This window comes from Lutzomyia longipalpis, chromosome 4 (genome assembly GCF_024334085.1).
Source record: "Lutzomyia longipalpis isolate SR_M1_2022 chromosome 4, ASM2433408v1".
NCBI lineage: Eukaryota > Metazoa > Arthropoda > Insecta > Diptera > Psychodidae > Lutzomyia > Lutzomyia longipalpis.
The window spans coordinates 8209977-8230534 of record NC_074710.1 but is presented as its reverse complement, the minus strand read 5'-3'; the positions used below and the strand labels follow the sequence as shown (position 1 = coordinate 8230534).

The following is a 20558-nucleotide window of genomic DNA, read 5'->3' as shown; positions in this document are numbered from 1 at the left end:
ATGAATTTTGCAATTTTTATCACAATCTATCTCAAAGTTTAGTTTATTTCTTGATGTTATTAATGACTTTGTTAGCAGAAGCTTGACGAAATGTTCAAAATTTAGAAACTATATTAAATCTCAAAAAAAAAGATTACTGAAAAAAAAAATTTAGCAACTTATAACAAAAAAAAATCAAAAACTAAATAATGAATCCAGAAATAGAATAAAGAAATCAGACACTCGAATTTGGAGAAATTATCTTTTAGATGAATCCGTAAATAAAATTAAAACAAAAAAGACTTAGCTTAAATAGAAAACTGTTCGAAAATTATAAAATTGATAAAAAAAACGTTAAAAATCTAAATAAAAAGTTCCGGAACACAAAAATTAAGGTATAAATTTTACTTTAAAAAATTAAGATTAAAAATTAAACCCGAAACTAAAGAAAGTAATGATTAGAACTGATCAAAAAGTTCTGAAAATAATTCAAAATTTCAGAAATTTTAACAAAAATTTAGAAACTAATTTTTTAAAAAAATCATAACTACATATAAAGCATCATAAACTAAATATAAAGTTACACTCTTTAATAAATTTGATTGATTTTAATATTAAAAGCTACATAAAAAAATTAATAATAGAAATTTTCGGAAATTAAATTCAAAATTAATCTACTAATTCAACAATTTAGGTAAAAAAAAATCAGAAGTAATTTAATTTATTAGGTTTTACTGCAATTGCTGAATTTTAATAGAAATATGGTTTCCTTTCTTCAGAATTCAAGTTAACTTGAAGTTTTTTTTTTCAATTTGCTAAATTTAAAAAAAAATATAAATCCTCTTAATTAAAAATATAAAATCTTATTATATTGCCAATATTAGAATTATTCCACAATTGTTCATTGAGTTCTTAATTGACTAGCTAAAATTTCAATTTATTTACATCTTGGTTTTTTTTAACTAAAATCAGAACCTTAAAATCTGTGTGTGGAAAGACATTTATTTTATTCTTTTTACGAACATTTAATGAAAATCAACTAAAACCAATTCGGATAAAGTATTTTTTTTTATTTAAGTAATTCACAAGATATATAAATTTTTGCCTTTCGATCATAACTGATGCAAGCGACTTGCAAGACTATAACTATAGGTCACGGCAATCACAATGGTTTCATGGGGGGGATTTTCGAGGAAATAATTCAAGATGATTTTTCACGGTGATTGAGCCCTTGGAGTGGTTGGTTTGGTTCCCAAAAAAAGTGATTTGGGTTCGGGGATCTCTTTTTGGATGGTTCTCACCGACACACGACGATCGTCTTTTGCGTGAGCGCCTGGGATCTCTTGCGGTGAGTCAAAAGGGAACCATTTGAGACGCTCAAGAGCTTCCTCGAGTGCCACTCTCCTCCTTCTTGGAGTCAATTTCGTCGTATTTTCTTTTTTTTTTTCTTCACTTTAGTATTTTTGTGTCTGGGCAAACCAGCTGCATGGTGACAAATCTCCGGGATCTCAAGAGCTACCGAATTTCAACGCTCTGACATTGTTGGAATTCTCTCGCTGTCGCCCGTGCTGATGGGAAATATTTATTATAATTAATTGTGTGAATCCTCTGGTGAATGATGATAGAAGAAGTAAAAAAAGAAAGATTCTCCATCCATCTCTGAGATTTCTACTTGAAATCCATCTAATTTTTTTTTTGCAAAAATTTCGCAATGTTGGGGGATTTTGTTGCATTACAGAGTCAATGAGTCTCACCCAAAGACCACAAAACTGCTGCCTGATTCGCATGAGTTCCTCATGCATTGATGCACATCCGAGAGGCTTCAATGCATAAGAGTTGAAGTTTTCCTTTTTTCTCTCTCGTATTCTTATTGTGCTCTCAATTTCCCAAGAATTAACCTCCTTTGGGTGCTGGTTTGTGGATTTTTGCTTTCTTGGCATTTAAGTTATGGCTTTAAAAAATCTCCTGACCACGAGATTTTCTCGACCGTTTCCCCGCAGAATTGTGTCGCCAATCTCGGTTTTTTTTCTATCCAGACAAGTGGGGTTTTCACAAAAAAAAGAACCCCACGGAAGGATGGGAAGATTTGTATGAGAGACAAACCTGGTGACATGTTAATTTCAAGGCAAATTTCCGCTGTAAATGATGTGTTGCAGTCAGCAAAATAAATTGCATTTTTTTCACCGTCTCCTCCACCAATTTCCTCTCGAGACTTTTCCAATTTCATCTTCATGCGACAAACAACTTTTTTTTCGTCTAATTTTAAGAGAAAATCTTCCACAGTCCTGGCGCCATATGGAAGCCATGAAAATGTATTGAAATCAATTCATTGGCAAGGAAGTGAAAAAAAAATTCCACCCTTATTAGGGGGAACACCTTCAGAGATCAAAGATGAAAATTTGTTTAGGACAAATTGAATTATAACATTCAATGAAAGGTCTTTTTTGTCAAAGGAAATTCGAAAGAATCACAGCTAAAATGCTCAAACGCCTGAGGAATCTTCTGTTGTAGGGTTTCACAGAGGGTACCGCAATAAACACATATTAACTGTTTTAGGGGTTGTTTGAGTGTGATATATAATTTTTATTACATTGTCCCTAAAATACAATTTTATTCATCAAAAATATACTTGAATGAACTTCCGCAGAAATATTTTTGACGGGTAAATTATAGATATTTTTCAAAATTTTTGCCAGCCGGGTAACTGTCGCAAATTGTCTAATGTAATTTATTATTGAACGAACATATTAGAATGACATCTATTAATTTTGGCTTAAATATAATAAAGAAATGAGTTTAATATTGGAAAAAAAAATGTCATTGTAATTATCTTTTAAAAGGAAACAGATAAAAAATTACGCGTGACGTAAAAAATGTTCAATACCGTCAAAAAAGTTTACCCAGTTGGACCATGGAGACCAAAGGTTTGTTAGTTCATGTTTCTATACAATAAAAATCAGCCTAATACCTCTAAATTATTTTTTACGTGAATAATCAATTTTCTTTTCAAATCCCTCCCAGCCGGTCACAATTATCAAATAGTATACTATAGGAAAATTACCCGGCTGGACTATTATGCCCAAAAATTGGTCTGTTAATGTTTTCAAGCTTTAAACATAAACTTTATTGTTTGAAATTAATTTTTATGAGACTTTTAATAATTTTCTTATTTAAATGATTCTATTTTGGAGGACGTAATAAATTTTCAAAAGTGTAGAAAATTATACCCAGCTGGACTGACGTTTTCACGCAATCAAGACATATCACTGCATCCATCGGTTTGAGATGTGTTAAAAAAATATCTGTCATCAAACGACTTAATAGAAAATCTTTCAGAGCTTTTTCCGCAGAAAAATTTATAAATTACTTTCAATAAATTAGTCTCCTATTCATCATTAATTGTTTTGATCTCATTAACCATTTTCTGTACATACAAAATGCTTCCCGCCGGAACCCTTCGTTTATTCACCAAATTCACTCTGAGCAGTAAAAACAAAGCTCATTCTTGAGTTTTTTTTCTCTTCTTGAAACGTAAAATGTGGGTGGGATGCTGTAAAAGCTCTCCTGGAATTCTTTTTTACGGCCATTTGTTTCTTTTGTGAAGTGATTCTGCTTCACTAGACTTCACAAAAAGTGTGGCGAAAACAGAACTATATGGGTGTACTGTACACACACAGCAGAGAATACAAAAAAAGCCCCAATGTGAAAAAAAAAACATCGCAATGAGAAGAATGCTGGAAAAGATATGGTGTGTAAAAAAAAGCACGCGCGCGTTTTGTTACATTCGTCAATAAAATAACGCTGAAAAACGATAAAAATTTCAGAACCTCGAAGCAGAATTTATTTAATGGTTTCTTGAGAAAATTCTCTCCCGCTTTTATTTCCATTTTGACTGTGTGTGTGTCTTTTGTTGTTTTCGCGAAATTTTTGCTGAAAAGTAAATTGTCTATATATTAGAGGGTTATATACGTTTACGTAGGTACCGTACGTACTATATATAATATAGCACAGTGAGTTATTGTGGGTGAAGAAGGTAAAAAAAAAATTCTCACGCACCTTATTTAGCAATTTTCTTTTTGGGGTTTTGTCAAATTATCGTGTAGCATGATTGCCTTGTCGTGATAATTTACTTCTAATTTCCGGAAGTTTCTTTCGAATGAGCTTCTTCCTTTTGCTATGTATATTTACTCAGTATGGTATATAAATATATAATACAGTGAAGTTTCCCATTAGGAGATTGAACGTGTTTTTTTTTAGCTCGATATTTTAATTTTTGCAATAAATTACAATTAGGAGACTCACATAAAAAATTGCAAGAAATGACGTAGAAAACGTAGAAAAAAACTCGTAAGCATTGTGATTGAAGAAGAGTAATGCCCTCCACAGATATGAGATTTAAATCGTGAATTACGTCAACGATTTTTTATAAAATAATTGAATTATCTAAACCCAAATCAGTGAATATTCTCTGATTTTTGTGCTCAATTTTTCTAATCAAATTAACATTTTTTCTGATGAAGAGAATAATTTTTTTTAAGGAACATCATGTAGAAAATATTTCATTAAAAACCTAAAATATTCGCTATACAAATCATAGAAAACTCTCCATACAAGATAAATTGATTACAGCGAAACATCACTGTTTGTAAATTAGTCTTCGTGCCTCCACTTCGAATAATGTCATCAATGAAAAATTGATGCGTGTGTATAATCAAAAAAATATCTCAATTATCGTGTTAGATGTTATATACCTACATTCAATTTCTTTTTACCCTTCTTCCTGTTGATATGTGACGCGATATTGTGGTGTCCTTTTTGCTTTTGTCTTCGTACATGGCGCCTTTTTTCCACCATTAAACATTTTAAAGAACGAAAAGGGAGAGAAATATGAGCTCATAAGTATGTTTTGCTTCATTTTTGAATTTTTAAACAATTACGCACCAAGTAATTCAACTCCTTTTTGTGCTTATGTGTCAAAATATGTATGTGCAATTGAGGAATGATTTGTTTTTAGTGTTTTGAGTGACTTCTTCGTGTTGCAACAAATTGGTCACATTTAGCATTGTGAGGGTGGTTTGGTGGCGCTTCATGGACAAAAGCAACACTGAGTGGCCATAAAACTTGGCACTTTGTTTAAATTTGAACACATGACGTAATGATTTAGCAAGCAATTTGTCGAAGAAATAAAATATTTCTGCACGCCATCGAATACATTTGTTTATGTTTTCTGATTTGTTAACAAAGTTCAACCTATCGGCACTTTTAATCAGCAAACTCCCGCACATTATTTGCCTCAACCGACGGGTTGAAATATTTTGCAAAACATTCTTAAAGAATTGCTGTGTGAGAAGAGAATATTCTATTAGAAATAATTTCAAAAATATACAAAGAAAATTGATGAAGGACTTCTTGCAGAGAATTTTCATGAAATGTTTTTTTTTTTTTTTTTTTCGAGAAAAAAAAGAGTCCTCCCCTTTGGCAATATTTGATTTATTTTTTTTTGTACCCTCATCCAAAAGGAATTGCCTCGCGAATGAGAACTCATAAAGTATGTGAGTTTTCAAGCAAGAAATTGTGGTCAGCTTTTTTGTTGAATTTTTTTCCTCAGAGTTTTCTTTTTTTTTTTTCTTAAATGTTTTGTATCTTACCTTCTCTCTTTGTTTGTCTCTCCCCTCATTCACCTCATTCACTTTGTGCACAATTTTATGACCATTTTGTTAATGTAGAATGCACACAACTCTGATGGAAGCAAAAGAACACGAAAACAGTCGATAAAATTTGCTACTTTTGCATTTGTAGATCAATGTTATGTGTATAAAAGACTCGTACAGTGGTGAGAGAAATAATTTTATCACATTTTTTGTGCTACATTTTCCGAGATTTTCTTAAATATTTTCTATCATGTTTTGTATGAAAAATTAGTACAAAGATTAAAGAAAAAAATCAAGAGAAAATAGAATTTTTCTCACTCAGTCAGTATGGAAATTCTTGATGCTATTATTCGTGTCTCACAACTGTATTTATATGCTTCATTTGTAGGTAGCTTACAATGCTGTGTATACATTCTTCCCATTTCCTTTCCTTTTGATTTTTCTTTAAGAGGAATTTTGGGTGGTAAATACTAAAATTTACAAACAAACATCCTCAACGTCCTACACATGCAATCCTTTGCATGTCCAGAAGTTATCGCCAGTATCAGTTGCAATAAAAAGAAGGTGATCGTGTCTTTTTGCTGGGAAAAATTGTGTAAAACATCACACAAAGTACCCCCATAAATGCCTCAAGAGAAGCAACATTTTGCCCTTTTAGTTGACTTGTCAACATTTATATTACCCACCACGAGACATTTTCTTGATGATCTCTTCGCGAACACGGACATGATCATCAATCTCGTCTCATGGGATGCGATATTTTGCGATTTTTATCTCATTTTTACGATTTCTTGCTTCTCATTTTTTTTTCCATCGCATGAACCCATCAATGCGACTTTTACGGGCATCTCATCAACTTCCAGTCTTTGGGACGAAAAATCGTTTATGCGAATGAAGAAAGTTTTTGCAAATTTTTTATGCAATAAGGCTTTTTCTGTCTCACCATGTTTCTTATGTTTTCATGCAAAAACAATGATTGATTTTTACTCCTACTCTCTCCAAGTCAAAGGCCGATCAAGGAAATTTAATAGTTGATTGGGAGATTTTTATATTGAAAAAAAAAACTTAATTTATTTTCAGAGAAAATGTTTTTGTTGATTTTTAAAAATATATTTTGGAAAATTTGGTAAATAATGTAAAAATCTTCGTACACTGTCATTCAAAATTTTACTTAACTGCTACTAAACTGTAATAATTGGATATTTATTAAAAATTTTAGTAATTATAGGGGAGGGCGGGGCTAATAAAGTCACTTAAGGGTTTGGAAAAAGCCTAAAATATCATATTTCCTAGCTAAATAGAACAAAATGATCTGAGAAAGAGTTAAAGAGCAGTAAATTTCCTAAAGAAATGAGCTATACATTTCGTTTTATCTTTCTGGGATATATGATATTTTGAGCTTTTTCTAAACCCTTAAGTGACTTTTTTAACCCCGCTCTCCCCAAACAGAAAATTTTAGTCGATTCACTAAATTCTTTAGTTATCTTTTAAATAAACTTTAGTAGAGAATTTAGTCTATTTCTTTACTAAATTCTCCAGTTAAAACATAACAAGTATGTATGTACTAAAATTCTTTAGTAGAAATGACTACAATAGATTTCACTCACAAAAAATGACTAGAATAGATTTTTCTTCTTTCACTAAAGTTTAGTCATGCCAACCAAAAATTTAGTTGGTAGGTATAATTAAATTGAAAAATTTTTAAGTCAATTTTTTAGGACAAAATTAGAACTTTTATTTCCTTTTATCATTTTATAATAAATAAGTCTGATTAAATTAATTAAAATAATAAGAGTCGTCTTTTAAAAAACTTAAAGTATTTTTTTGAAAATTTGTTGTTGAAGAAGTTTTAAATAATTTCCCTTTAAATAAAATTATCACGGAAAATCGGGAAAAATCCTAACGATTATTGGTTATTTTATCTTCATCTAACGTTAAGAATTCATTACGTAACGAATCTATACGTAAAGTGGAATTATGAATTATTACTTTATGAAACATAAACAAAAAGAGATATTTAATAAAAAAAAAAACATAAGTTTTAGCTTAAAGAACTAAACAATTTTTTTGGTTACTCTTACTACTATACTACTACTTTTTACACCAAAGTCTTACATTCTCATGTGACTTCCTCTTAAAATAATTGTGAATATTGCATAAGAAATCGTAACAAAAATTGAACTAACTAAAAAAATCATTAAGAAACATCTCTGAAGAAATTAAAAAGATTGTCTGGTCCAATTCCTCATGACATTCAGATGGAGAAAAATTGCCACCTGAAAGCATCTCATTTTCTCTTTGACGTACCTACGTAAAACCACGAAAAGGCACCCAGAAGGATGATGATGATTTGGTTGCGGTTTTTCTTTTAAAGCATTTATCTGCCATCTTTGTATGCGCCCAAACGTTGAATTTTAACATTACATGTATGATGGCAAAGAAGAAAAAAAGACAACGATGAAAAACACAAGAAGCTAATATGGGTTTGTTGCAATGAAGGAGCGCATGTACATACAATTTCATCGCAAGAGAAGCAAGATAAAAGTTTATATATGGAGAATGTTCTTCGCCATTCCGCGCCTTTGTTGGGGCGAGTATTTCATCATAAAGGCATCTCACAAACGTTGTGTGTACTCGAAAACATATTGGTCGGTGCGAGAGATGGGAAAAGGGAGGGCCGGGGAAGGGAAACACCAACAAATTGAAGCATATGGTGGAACGAATTGGCGAACCAGCATCGGGCAAAAGTACAAACCAAAACCTCACCGGATAGTTGTTCTTTTTCCTGGGTGTGCGAAGCATAATGCTATGTGGAGAGAAGTTGTAGAAGCATGGCATGGAAAAAAAAAGTGAGACCACCTCCCGTCGATGGAAATAATAAAAGCAGCACATCATCATCTAACATCGATTTAATGAATGAAAAAGAAGTTTCCGTGCGTTCTTTTTATTGTCCCTATATACCTCCGTGGATAGCATCTCTCATTTTTGGGGCAACTCGCGCAAGACCTTGTCTCGATGCGGAGGCCCATCTTCCACCAAGCTCCCAAATTCTCCTCTCTTATAACAACATTTTAACACCATGTGAGAGCATAAAATGAAAACTTTTGGCCACTCACTGCTCGACTTCTTGCACATTCATCTAACCATCTACCACACTCAACCGTGGATGATCAATTCACGTATTCACGGGGGAGAGAAAGAATATCTAAACTTCTCGTTTTTTTTCCACCTTCAAAATAATTTTCTGCCCCTTATATTGCAATTTACAAAAAGAAGCAAGAAGCCAAACATTACGTGCCCCTTTCTCCACGCACCACCTTCAATAAAAATCCAATCAAGTTTCGAGGAAAAAAAATTCCCTTTTCCCCCAAATCACTTTTCTTTCAACTAACACGGCGCAAATAACTCGCGTGATAGGCCAAAAGGAAGAAATTGATGAAATATTTTGTGAATGCAATCGATTTTCAGCAATTTAATAGCATTTTAACCAAGGAAAAAAATTGTGCATGCGAATAAAAGTTTTATTTGCTTTCCTTTCGTATAAACATTTTTTTTAAAGATTGTTGAAGTGAATTAAATTCTACATATTTTATTGGGAAATCTTCAAGAAAATCTTTCATATTTATTTATTTTTTTTTTAAATTGAAGTATGGAATTTAGATGCTGAATATATGAAAGATTTTCTAAATTTCTATGAAACTTTTAGGAAAGATACAAATCTCAATAAAACGATAATTGACCAGAGTCTAATTAGCGCAATTATCACTTTTCCGCTTAATTTTTAATTGGTCACACTTTAAATTGTTCAAATTTATTGATTTGTTGCAATAGCAATGCCTCAATATTAACTCAATGTATGCTGTTGCACGTTGACTCAATTTTTGTTCAAATATTGGGTCCTATTCAGCGACCAAGAAATCCTTGAAATTTGTACTGAAATTTCAAGGAATGAAATGTCGTGAATACGACACTTTGGTTATTTATTTTTTTACCTACTAAAAATTGCATAAAAATTAGCCAGAGATAATTTTTTAAACTTCATTAAAAATTTAAGATTATAAGTAAATTAGTTAAATTGAGAAATATTTGATTGAATTTCAAGCTGAATGTGTGCCTTACTTTGTTCTTAATATTTTAAGAACCCATGGGGTGATTATCTGAGTAAAATTATTCGTATCTTCACAAATATTCGGATTATTGGTTAATATTCGGATCATTTGCCAAAGAAATTAAAATATTCTTTTTTAGTCTAAAAATTATTCTGCTTGAGGAGCAGAGCCTAAAAAATATTTCATTCAAGCCTCAAATGGACTAAATTTAAGGCGAATAGTAAATTTATTCCGAAACATACTTAATTCAAGCTTAAAGAGACTAAATTCAGGCATAAAAATTCTTTTCAGTTCTAAAAACACAGAGATTGAGGAAAAAAATTAAATAATCAAGCCTAGAAAGAACAATAAGTATAGTCAATTCAAGTTCAAAAGTAATTAATTCATCCTGAAACGTTCTGAATTCAAACCTAAATGTATTATTTGGTTTTCAACCCTAAAAAAGGCAGTCTTCAATCTCGAAAGGCTTAACTTAACATAATCTTTAATTAAAGCCTGAAATTCACTAAAAATAAAGCCTAAATATAGTAATAAATTCAAGCCTAAAAGGGCTAAGTTTTTTTTTAAAAAATTTTTATTCGGTTTCGTTTTATTTGGCTTTTATCAAGGGATGTTTATGGTGAATTAATATAGATCGTAAAAATTCTAATGATTCGTCATAATAACCAAACTATTCTTTCGACAACACTTAAATTTCAAAACATTCAAGACTTCTTATTGGCTTTTTCTAAGATAAGACAGATTGTCTTGCAATCGCTTTATAGAATAATTTTTCGGTGAAAATTTGATCATTTTTTTCTCATTTCTTTTCGTTATTTTCTCCTCAATATGGTGCATGACTTTGCAAGAAGTTTGTCCGAGTTCTTACGTTGTTGTTGTTATTTTTTCAATGCCTTTCGACTCCTTCAAAAGCCCCCGGGGATTGGAGGAATGGCGCAGCTTGGAAATGCTAGGAAAAAGAAGTCCGGAGGCAATGTGGGACCATGAGTGGCATTGTTGGGTTAAAATTGCTTTTATTGTGGTGTCGAAATTGCCTCTTTGGGTGGTGGGGAGGGTGCGTGATGACTAGCTTTTCATCAATCAATGGCGCACCATCATGGAAATTTTTCCCTGCCCCAAAAAATATGACTTTCATGGGCGGCAGCCTTTGGTGATCCTCATCCTCTCAACATATATACATCTTGTGCTATATACCAGTGTTTTGATCTCTTGGCTGCCGATTTGAGTGTTGAGAGTTCTTCTTTTGTGTCGTGGCTTTTTTTCATTTGTTATTTTCTTCATGAGTTTGCACGACGAGAAAAAATGTAAGGAGGGGACGACCGCATGTACGAAAAAAGAAGGAATGGCGCGAGCATAATAGAGAAATCATGAAATGCAGAAATTATTTATCGGCAACGTCGTGATGATTCTATATATGTGAAGTTTGACTCCTGGAAAGTTGGAGTCATGGCTACCCCACAAATAACTTAACTGTTTGTGCCTCCTTCTAATCTCATTTTATATTAGAGAGAATATTCTCTGCTATTTGCAATGCCCTGAATGCCCCCAAATAATGGCTCAATGAACTACGAGCACAACGCACACTGTAGAAGAGCTAGATGACCACACCAAGATGCCCAAAATTGATTGTCTTGAGCAATGCGAACTACCGCTCACTTGTAACAATACGATCTCGTGATCAAAAGTCCCCCATAAATTATCACCATTTCCATTAATGATGATGTATTGGGTAGAAAATTACCTACAATTTTGATGTGAAAATAGAATGGATGGGACAATGCTTGGAGGAGACATGAAAAAAAGGCTCATCGTCTCCATATTTCCTCGCATCTTGCTCACGCCAAAATGACGTGGGAAAGTAGATGGATGGTGGGAGCTTCTTCATGTCTTGTGTGATTGCTGAGAAATTGATTTTTTTAACTCTTCTTGTGCATCTCCCTCGCATGACAAATTGATCAATCACATCATGTGTCATTGTTCAGTCAACACAGGCAGTATCTATAATAAATTACATTCACTATATTTCATGCAAAATATTAAAACCATCTTCGTGGAGAAACAATCTTCCCTACCACCAGCACTTAAAATTGCATCCGATTCTGTGCAGTAGGAAATTATGCTGCAATTTACTTCAATCATCAATAAGATTGTTTTATTGAACACGTGGAATTTGCTTAAAGTTGTAAAAATCAGCAAAAAATGAGAGATAGAAACATTCAAAAATATTCTGGATATTTGGAAAAATCTCGTTAGGAGGGTGACATTACTCTTTTTTAGTGAAGCCAAACAAATTAATGGCGGACATTCTCTCGAAAAACTTTCCTCTGTATCAACGGCACATTTATGGTCAAACAGTGCATTGATAATTTTAAAATTAAATTTAGTTTAATCAGAGTATGGCACCAAAGTTTTTAAGAGAAAGAATTTTAAATACCATAACCAGGTGGTTCCAGAAATTTTAAGATTGAGACATAATTTTTTCATATATGTCTCAGCTCTCGAAAGTTATCAGTGATTTTCATAGAAAATTGAGTTTATGGTTGAAATTCACTTAGACAGACTTAAGATTTCTTAAGAAAGAATTAAGTTTTCTTATGATTCTTTAAGATTCCTTAAGAATGAGCCTTATTCAGCGATCACGAAACCCTTGAAATCTTTGAATTTTGTACTGAAATTTCAAGAATTCAAGCGAATTTCAAGGGTTTTTTGGTCGTTGAATAAGGCCCAATGTCTTAAGTTTTTATAAGATTACTTACCATTCTTTATGAAAAAACTTAAGATTTTTTAAGAAAAATTAAGATTTTCAAGAAATCCTAATTTTTGCTGAAGAAATTTAAGAATCTTTGTTAAGAAATCTTAAATCTTTGTTTAGAAATCTTATGTAAACTTAAAACATTCTTAAAGAAACTTAATGAATCTTAAGGAAACTTAAAGAATCTTAAGTTTGTCTAACAAGTGAATTTCACCCATATTTTCTCAGTAAAATATAATCGATTTTTTGTTAATCGCCATTATATGAGATTCAAAAATTTATTTTATTAGAAATATATTATTTAAACGCGTTTTCAATAATTAAATTTGTTTTAATATTAAGGACATTTGACATCAAATAAGGACACAATCTTTTTCCCATGTTCCTCTAAACAGTTTTAGTGCTTATTCTAGCACCTATATTTTTTTTTCACCACATCCTTTACAGCTTAAAAAACAAAAGAAGCCATCCCATCCTCCCCTAATCACAAGAACTTATGAGCAGAGTAATCTCGAGAGTAATTCTGCGTGCAATTTATTGACTTTGCATTCATTATGATGACATTGTGGTTAAGCGGAGCGTGTGTTTTATATTCATTAAAAAAAAGTTCTAAATCGTTAAATATATTCTCTTTGGAGTAAATTTTTGTGGTAAAAGCCCCCCATATTCTCTATTCCTAAGCTCAAATTCTTTCTGTGGACTATTCTAAATTGCCACGGAAGCTTTTATCTGACAAACAATTTAGCGCAGACCTTTGCAGCGCGAGCTCCCAAATAAAACATTTTTTCAATGTTCAATTGTTGGGAAAAATAAAGGAATAGTCTTTGGGAGGAATTTGGTATTTTCTTCTTCTTCGTTTTTTTTTTATTTAATCCATTCTGTGGTCTCTCCGCAGGCAATTCATGAGTACATTTTATGCTGATGAAATCGCATTAGTTCGGGTTCTATTGTGGCATAGCGCCACATTCGATTCGGATGGTGAATGGAACCAATTTGAGTTTGAGAATATTTTTCACTAACTTGTGGTTCTCTCATTATACTGTCCGATTCATTTTCTGACACATCAAAAGTTAAATTATATACACATCATATACATAATATAAGGATGAAAGTTCACCTGAGCTTTTGCACTATATATTAATGCGTTTTTATGGTAAATATTTTTTTTCGCGGGAAATGGTTCATTTAAAAACATTCTTTTGTAAAAATGGAAAATAAAGGTGAATAAGCACGGGAAGAGATTTAAGAAAAAAGGTAAAAATAAGAAAATATGTACATAATAAAATGTCTGTCCTTTTCTCACCAAAGTGAATCTCTGGTGATTCTTCCTTCAGCAACAAAACGCGCGCGTATTAAAAGTCTGGTATTGCGCGCAGCATATGGGATCTTTTGGGTACAAAAGAACGGCTTGTAATGTGAAAGAGCCTCACCACGGGGTTCCAATGTGCCACAAATAATCTTTTTTCTCTATATAACCTTTTTTATGCCCATCTCTCTCTATGTGTGCCTCTCTATAAACACGCGGGGAATATTGTTTCAAAAGGGAAGAACAACAATATGACAGTTGGCGGCGCCGCCCCTTGTCTTTCCATCGTCTTCGTTTTTTTTTTGGCGCAACAAACCTCCAACACCACAAGTTGTGGGATAAATTTTTGCGGCGATTTTCTCAGTGGGGTGCGTAGGTGGAAAATGGGTGGCATAAAGTGGTGAAAATTTATGGAATTTCGGCGAGACTTGCCTTTTACTCTTTTACTTTATACGAGCTCTTTGCACAAAATGATTTCTTTTTGCTGTTTTTGCAAATTGATTTCATGTCGCTTTGTAACCTTTTTTCTCCATTTCTTTTTTTTTTCATTAAAAGAACTTAACTTTTAATTATTTTAATAACAAGAAGAAGGACTAAGGTGTCCCATGTTCGCCCTATATATTCCCGTGATGTCGACAGCAAAATGAATAATCTCCTTTTTGTGTGCAGATTTGACGATTAAAAGTCAAAAAAGCACCCTTGTATATTGGAAAAAATTCAAACGTTCGTGTAAACTTTAAACAAACGTTAAATGTTGAAAAAAAACATTGAAAATGTTAAAATGAACGTCAAACGTTAGAAAAGAAATAAAAATGAATAAATAAGTAGTTAGGACACACGTTCAACAGTAAAATAAACATCTAACGTTAGAGAAAAAACACCAAATGTCTAATGTTTAAGAAAATGTCAGACTCTGGAAAATGTGCTTCAAACGTTAGAAAAAACGTCAAGCGATAAAATAAACGTCAAATGTTAGAAAAGTATTCTTAAACATTTGGAAAGAAATATCAAGCGTTGAAGGGAAAATGTCAAAAATTGATAAAAAGTTAAACACTAAATAATACAAGTTTTACGGCAGAAAAAAGGAAAATTCATGAACTAATGTCAAACATTGAGCAATAATGTTGAACGTAACAAACAATTAAACAATGTCAAACGTTAGAAAATAGTTGTTGAACGCTAGAGTGAGCATCTACTGTTCAAATGGGATCGTTAAATGTTAAAATGAATATCGAACGGTGATAAAAGAACACCAAGAAAAGAAACGTCAAACGTTAGAACAAACGTCAAACATTGAAACATAAATTTAAATACAAACTTCAAATGATAAAATAAACGTCAAATGTTAGAACAAAGTACCTACACGTAAAACGTTTGAATAAGAACATTAAAAAGGACATTAAATGTCAAAATAAACGTGAAGCGTTAGAAAAGAAACTTTGGTCGTTTGAAACGGGATGTTAAACGTTAGAATTCTACTAATAAAAGTTGTTATTTCGAATGTAACAGCCGTTGTAGACCTGATTTTGTTATCTCCATAAACCTCGACTCCCAACTTAAATTCTTTTTAACTTATATTTAACGTTCTTTATATTAAAAAAGACACCCCTAAAGGCCCTAAAGGACATTATGCATTTTTAGTCAAAAAAATGCTTTGCATTTCCTGCGAAATTGGGGATTTATCAAATCCCAGATTGTACCTCTTTGACCTCTTCCTCTTGGGAATCAACCTGTGTGTGTAATGTGGTGCTCATTTGGGTCAAAAGTGCCGCCAATCTGTGGGTGTTTTCTGTTGCAGCAGGTTACCGATGAGAGTTGCGCCGTTTGTGTGATGATGTTTCCGTGGTGGCTTTACAAATAGGAATGGCCATCAAAATATTTCGTCACCACATAAAATCGATAAATTATTGGTTACACTGTCATGCGGAGCGACAAACAACGAGTCCCCGTGGTGGGTTAAGAAAAGAAGATATAGCAAAGAGAACACCGTGAGCGGCATTTGTGTGTTGGGATAAAAGAAATGGACACCACATGATAAAAAAAGGAAAGAAAAAAAAAAGAAAAGCATGAGAATGGGAGACACTGTGAAACTATTCGGATAGTTTGTGCTGCTTAATTCCTCCTTAAGAGTCTTCATAAATAATAGGCAGATGACTCTATAATGTGTGGCGGGAAAAGGTATCTTTCTTCCGTAACAAAAATCAATGGAACTTCTTCACATGGTACCACGATGATAAACAATAGATTTTATAGGTTTGACATTTTTGTGGCTAATTTTGCCGCTGCTGCCGCCAAACCACATGGATATTATGGTGGTTGGAGAGAGAGATGAGAAAGAGATGCGACAATAACGACAAATTGAGTTGTCTTGTAAATTCCATGCGTGGTATACACAGGATATTCATCCTGCTGCTCATCATTTAGGTACTTACAATCACTGTGACCTTCCTCAATTCCCCATAGGAGGTGCTAAAAATAAAGACCTTCTCTGTAAAACATATATTCATATACCTACATAATATGTATACAGTTGTGTCTGCGTAGTAGGACCGTCGTCAAAAAAACTTCTCCGCATTAAACCGGCTTCAGAATTAGGAAATTTGCCTCCAGAGTGGGACATTTAGTACTATTGGAAAGGCAGGATACTAATTGTCCAACTCTGGAGGCAAATTTTCTTATTCTGAAGCTGTTTTACCGCGGAGAACTTTTTTTGACGACGGTCCTACTACACAGACACGACTGTATTTGAAATGGAAAATATAACTGAATTCCTGAGATTTCTCTCGTCTGGTTCCGTATTTATGGGTTACCTTGTAAAATTTATGATCTCGAGGGTGTCATTAAAATGCTGAGAAGTCAATAAAAAGTTGGCACACGTTTTTTTTTTCACTTCTTCTCCTCCTTATGCACCAAAAGCGGCTACAAAAAAAACTTCTTTATTGATGCAAATTTTTCGGTAAGCACATAAAGTGGTTGGCTGCAGTGCGGATGCCTTCTTTTACGATCGCTAGGATTCAAAAAATTTTATGATTCCACCAAATGGTCGAATATTTGGAGTGTTTTTTTTTTTGGTTGTTTTATTAAAAATTTGCCATTTTGGATTTTTGCAGGTCTGGTTCCAGAATAAGCGTTCCAAGGAGCGACGCTTGAAGCAACTCACGAGTATGGGTCGTGGTCCCTTCTTTGGGGGTGCGCGCAAAATGCGTGGTTTTCCCATGAACTTATCACCCGGAGGTCTCGATGATGTCCCACCGAACTTTCCCTACTTTGCTAGTGATGGGAAATTTGAATTTGGCTACGGCGGACCTCCATTCCATCCACACGATGGTCCCTTCTTCCCTGGGCATCCTGGACCCGGACCCATGCCATTCAATGCACCAGGTTAGTGTTTTCTTGTATTTGAATTTATTTATTTAATAATCAAAAAATCAGCATTTTTGTACAAAGACTCCACCTGGGTGGAGCTTCGTAAGATATTAGGAGCCAATAAAGCATTCTAAAATATCTACTCTAGAATATTTTTTTATTCTGCTTCATCATTAAAATCAGCATAAAATTCACTGTAGCAATTTGATAAAAAAAAAGGAAAAAAATAACTTTGATAAACTAAGAAAAGTTAAGGAAAGAAAAAAAAACATTAAAAAAATTATTTTATGAAAATTGAAGAAAATCATGAAATAAAAACACAATAAATGAAAATTTAAAGTTATGGAATATCTTAAGAAAGAAAAATTGCGGAAAACCTATTTTCTTTTATTTACTGATTCTTTGTTAATTTGCTTTGATGTTTTATTATATTTTTCACAACTTTCTTCAATTAGTTTTTCTTAATTTCCTGTTTAATGATTTTTCTCATTTTTTACGTTTTTGTTTGTTAGGAATTCTCCGTCTCTGGCCTTTACTTTTTTAAGTTTTTTCCTAACTTTTCTCAATTTTTCCTAAATATTGTGAGTTTTTCCATTACTTACGATTTTTTTCTTCCTTTTTCATCAATTTTTAAATGTTTTTCTTTAATTCCCTTCGTTTTTCGTTACTTTGATTTTTCAGACTTTCTATTAATTTTCTTTTTTCCATACAAATCGCTAATTTCTGTTTTTTTTTAAGTTGTTCTTTTTGTTATTTTTTTTGTAAATTATAATTTGTAAATTCTTTATAGTTCTTCTTTCATTCATTAAATTCTTTTTAATATATTCTTCCTTTGAATTCTTCTTTAAATTCGTTTTTTAATTTAATTTCTTATTTTATTAAATTCAATATTTTTATCGTTAAATACTTTTTTTATTCTTCTTTCTTCCTTAAAAATCTTTTTATTAAATGATTTTTCAAATACCTTTTCTTGCTGCACAATTTTTAGTTTTTTATTTTTTTGATTTGCTTTTCATACTCTTCCTCAGATATTCGCAAAATTCTTTATTTCGCCGTATTTTTCTTTTTTTTTCATAAAATTATTAAAAGATTCTGCAATCAATCTTACAATGAAAAAACTCTTTGAGCTTCAAATTAGAAAAATTAAAATAAAAATTGAATTTTTTAACAAATTAAAATTAAAAAGAAACCATAAAAAATATTTATAAAATATGCTAAAATTTGATTTTTCATTGTGTACCGTATAGGCGGACCAATGGATCACGCTGGTCCCATCCCGATGGTGTCGGAATTCGGAGGTATGACCCCCGATTCGGGCTTCATGAGCCAACCAACGGGACCGCCGGGTGGCAATGGTGGCGCCGGCGGGCCCGGTGGTGGTCCTGGTGGCGGTGCTGGTGGTGCTGGTGAAATGCTTGGCGGCCCACGTGGTGGTTCCCCTGAATTCCTGAGTGCTGGGAACTTTTCCGAGCCGCAGAATATGCAGAATGAGCAGTTGGTGTGGTAAAATGAGGCGTCACGCCGCCTCCTGATCTCCATGATCGCCTGGACGTCACCGTGGATGCGGACGTGGCGTGATTAACTCATTTTTTTCCTTTGGAGATGATCTTCTTTCCAATTAAGGTGGTTTGATGATATTGCGCTCCTCACTCCCACCATATGAGCAAGTGAGTGATTTTTTTTCTTGTGAATCAAAACACGAGATTTATCAACAACAAAAATTGTAAGAAAGTGATGTGTGTGCGTGGAGGTGCTCTACATTTAATAAAAATTAAGACATCCGGTGTAAAAGACTTGACTACATAAAAAGTTCCCGGAAAAGGGATATAGTGTGGAGAAAAACCTTCAGAGAAAAAAGGCATTTAAACAAAAGAAATCCTAGAAATGAGAGATTTTTCCTCGTGGTTGTATTATTTACAATTTTTTCTTTACAAAAAATTCTTTGTATGATAAAATTGCTAAGAAAAAAATGAGCAAAAAGTGGTGTAGTTTAACAGAATTAGATGTAAAAAAAAAAGCAAAGAAGTAATAATTGTGTAAATAGTGTGTAAGAGACTCTCTAAAAGTAGTTTAAAAAAAAAGAAAGAGAAGTCTTGTAGAAGAAGCAGGTTGAAGAGTTTAAAATCTACCTTAATCTAGCTCAAGAGACCTGTCTGAATGTCTAAGGAAACATTCTCAAGACAATGGATAATGTATAAAGTTTATTTAAAAGGAAAATTGTGCGAAAATTTTTTGAGGAAAAATCCACCAAAAAATGCTTCAACAGGTCGCTATTAATGGCCCTCACGCACCCCCATAAAACATTGTGCAGTGACTAACATGGAGTGTGTGCGTGCGTGCGTGTGGAGCTAGTTGGGAAGCTTAGAGGCAAACGTGTGAGATTCAACTGAAAGAGGTGAATCTTGCAAAATTTTTCTGATCATAATATCACCCGAAAAGAAATCCTGCGAGAAAGGGGAAAAATAGAATTTAAGAATGAAGAAAAATCATTTAAACTTAACTGCATTTTCTCCCTGTTCTAATCTAAATGAAAGAAAAAAAACTCAAGAAAAATGTATTAAAATTCATATAGAATCACATGAAAATAACACACAAATCTGATTAAAAAAAAACAATTGATGGAAAAATTATTTAAAAAAACATAAGTCTAAGAGACACACCCTAAAAAACATTTGCGATGAAATGCATGAGAGGACACGAGGAAATAAAAATGAAAATTGAGTAAAAATGTGAGTTTTTCTTGTGGGAAATTTCGCGCGATGTTGTTGCTGTTGTGAAAAATGCGCTTTTTTTTGTGGGAAAGCACATCAATCTGCATGGTGAGTAATGGCATTCCATGCGGGATGCATAAATTTAATCTCAATTGTGGTAATTTGAATTTTTTTTATCCCTGAAGTTTTGGAATTTTTACAACAGAAAAAAAACAAAACAAAGGTAGAAAATTTCACGAATGTATGGTGTACCTTTTTTTGTTGCAAATTTGTATATTTTTTACAGGTTTTGTTATATTTGTAAAAGATTCTGTCATTTCTTCAAATTCTTTTAGAATACTGCAGATTGTTTCGAAGACAAGAATAGCACAGTTACAGCATGATCATTAAGGTGAAATTCACATGTCAGATAGTCTTAAGATTTCTTAAGTCTTAGGGGTAGATTCTGATAAAATCTTTTCTTTTCTAACAACTGAAAAGTTGCTGTAAGATTCTGACAGATGGGTGTTTTTAAATAGTTCTATTGTCGTTCTACTTAGAAAAGAAAAACAAAGAATTTGTTGTTCAGGAAAATTGCCAGAAAGATCTCTGAAGAGGTATGGAAAAGTATTTTTCCTTTAAAAATTCGATCAAAGATAGAAGTAAAATATAAAAATCCTATAAGATTTTGCCCGTTATACCAAA

At 32.6% G+C, this 20558-nt stretch overlaps 1 protein-coding gene across 1 annotated transcript in view; it reads left to right on the top strand.

Annotated features, from left to right (window-relative positions):
* The window catches only part of LOC129796195 (LIM/homeobox protein Lhx1), a 53765-nt gene extending 33874 nt beyond the window's left edge, over positions 1-19891 (top strand). Inside the window, exons 6-7 of the mRNA XM_055837972.1 lie at positions 16908-17178; positions 18411-19891. Coding sequence (XP_055693947.1) covers positions 16908-17178; positions 18411-18670 — 531 coding nt within the window. The 3' untranslated portion in view covers positions 18671-19891. The remainder of the gene's footprint in view (positions 1-16907; positions 17179-18410) is intronic.
* Positions 19892-20558: the final 667 nt, after the last annotated feature.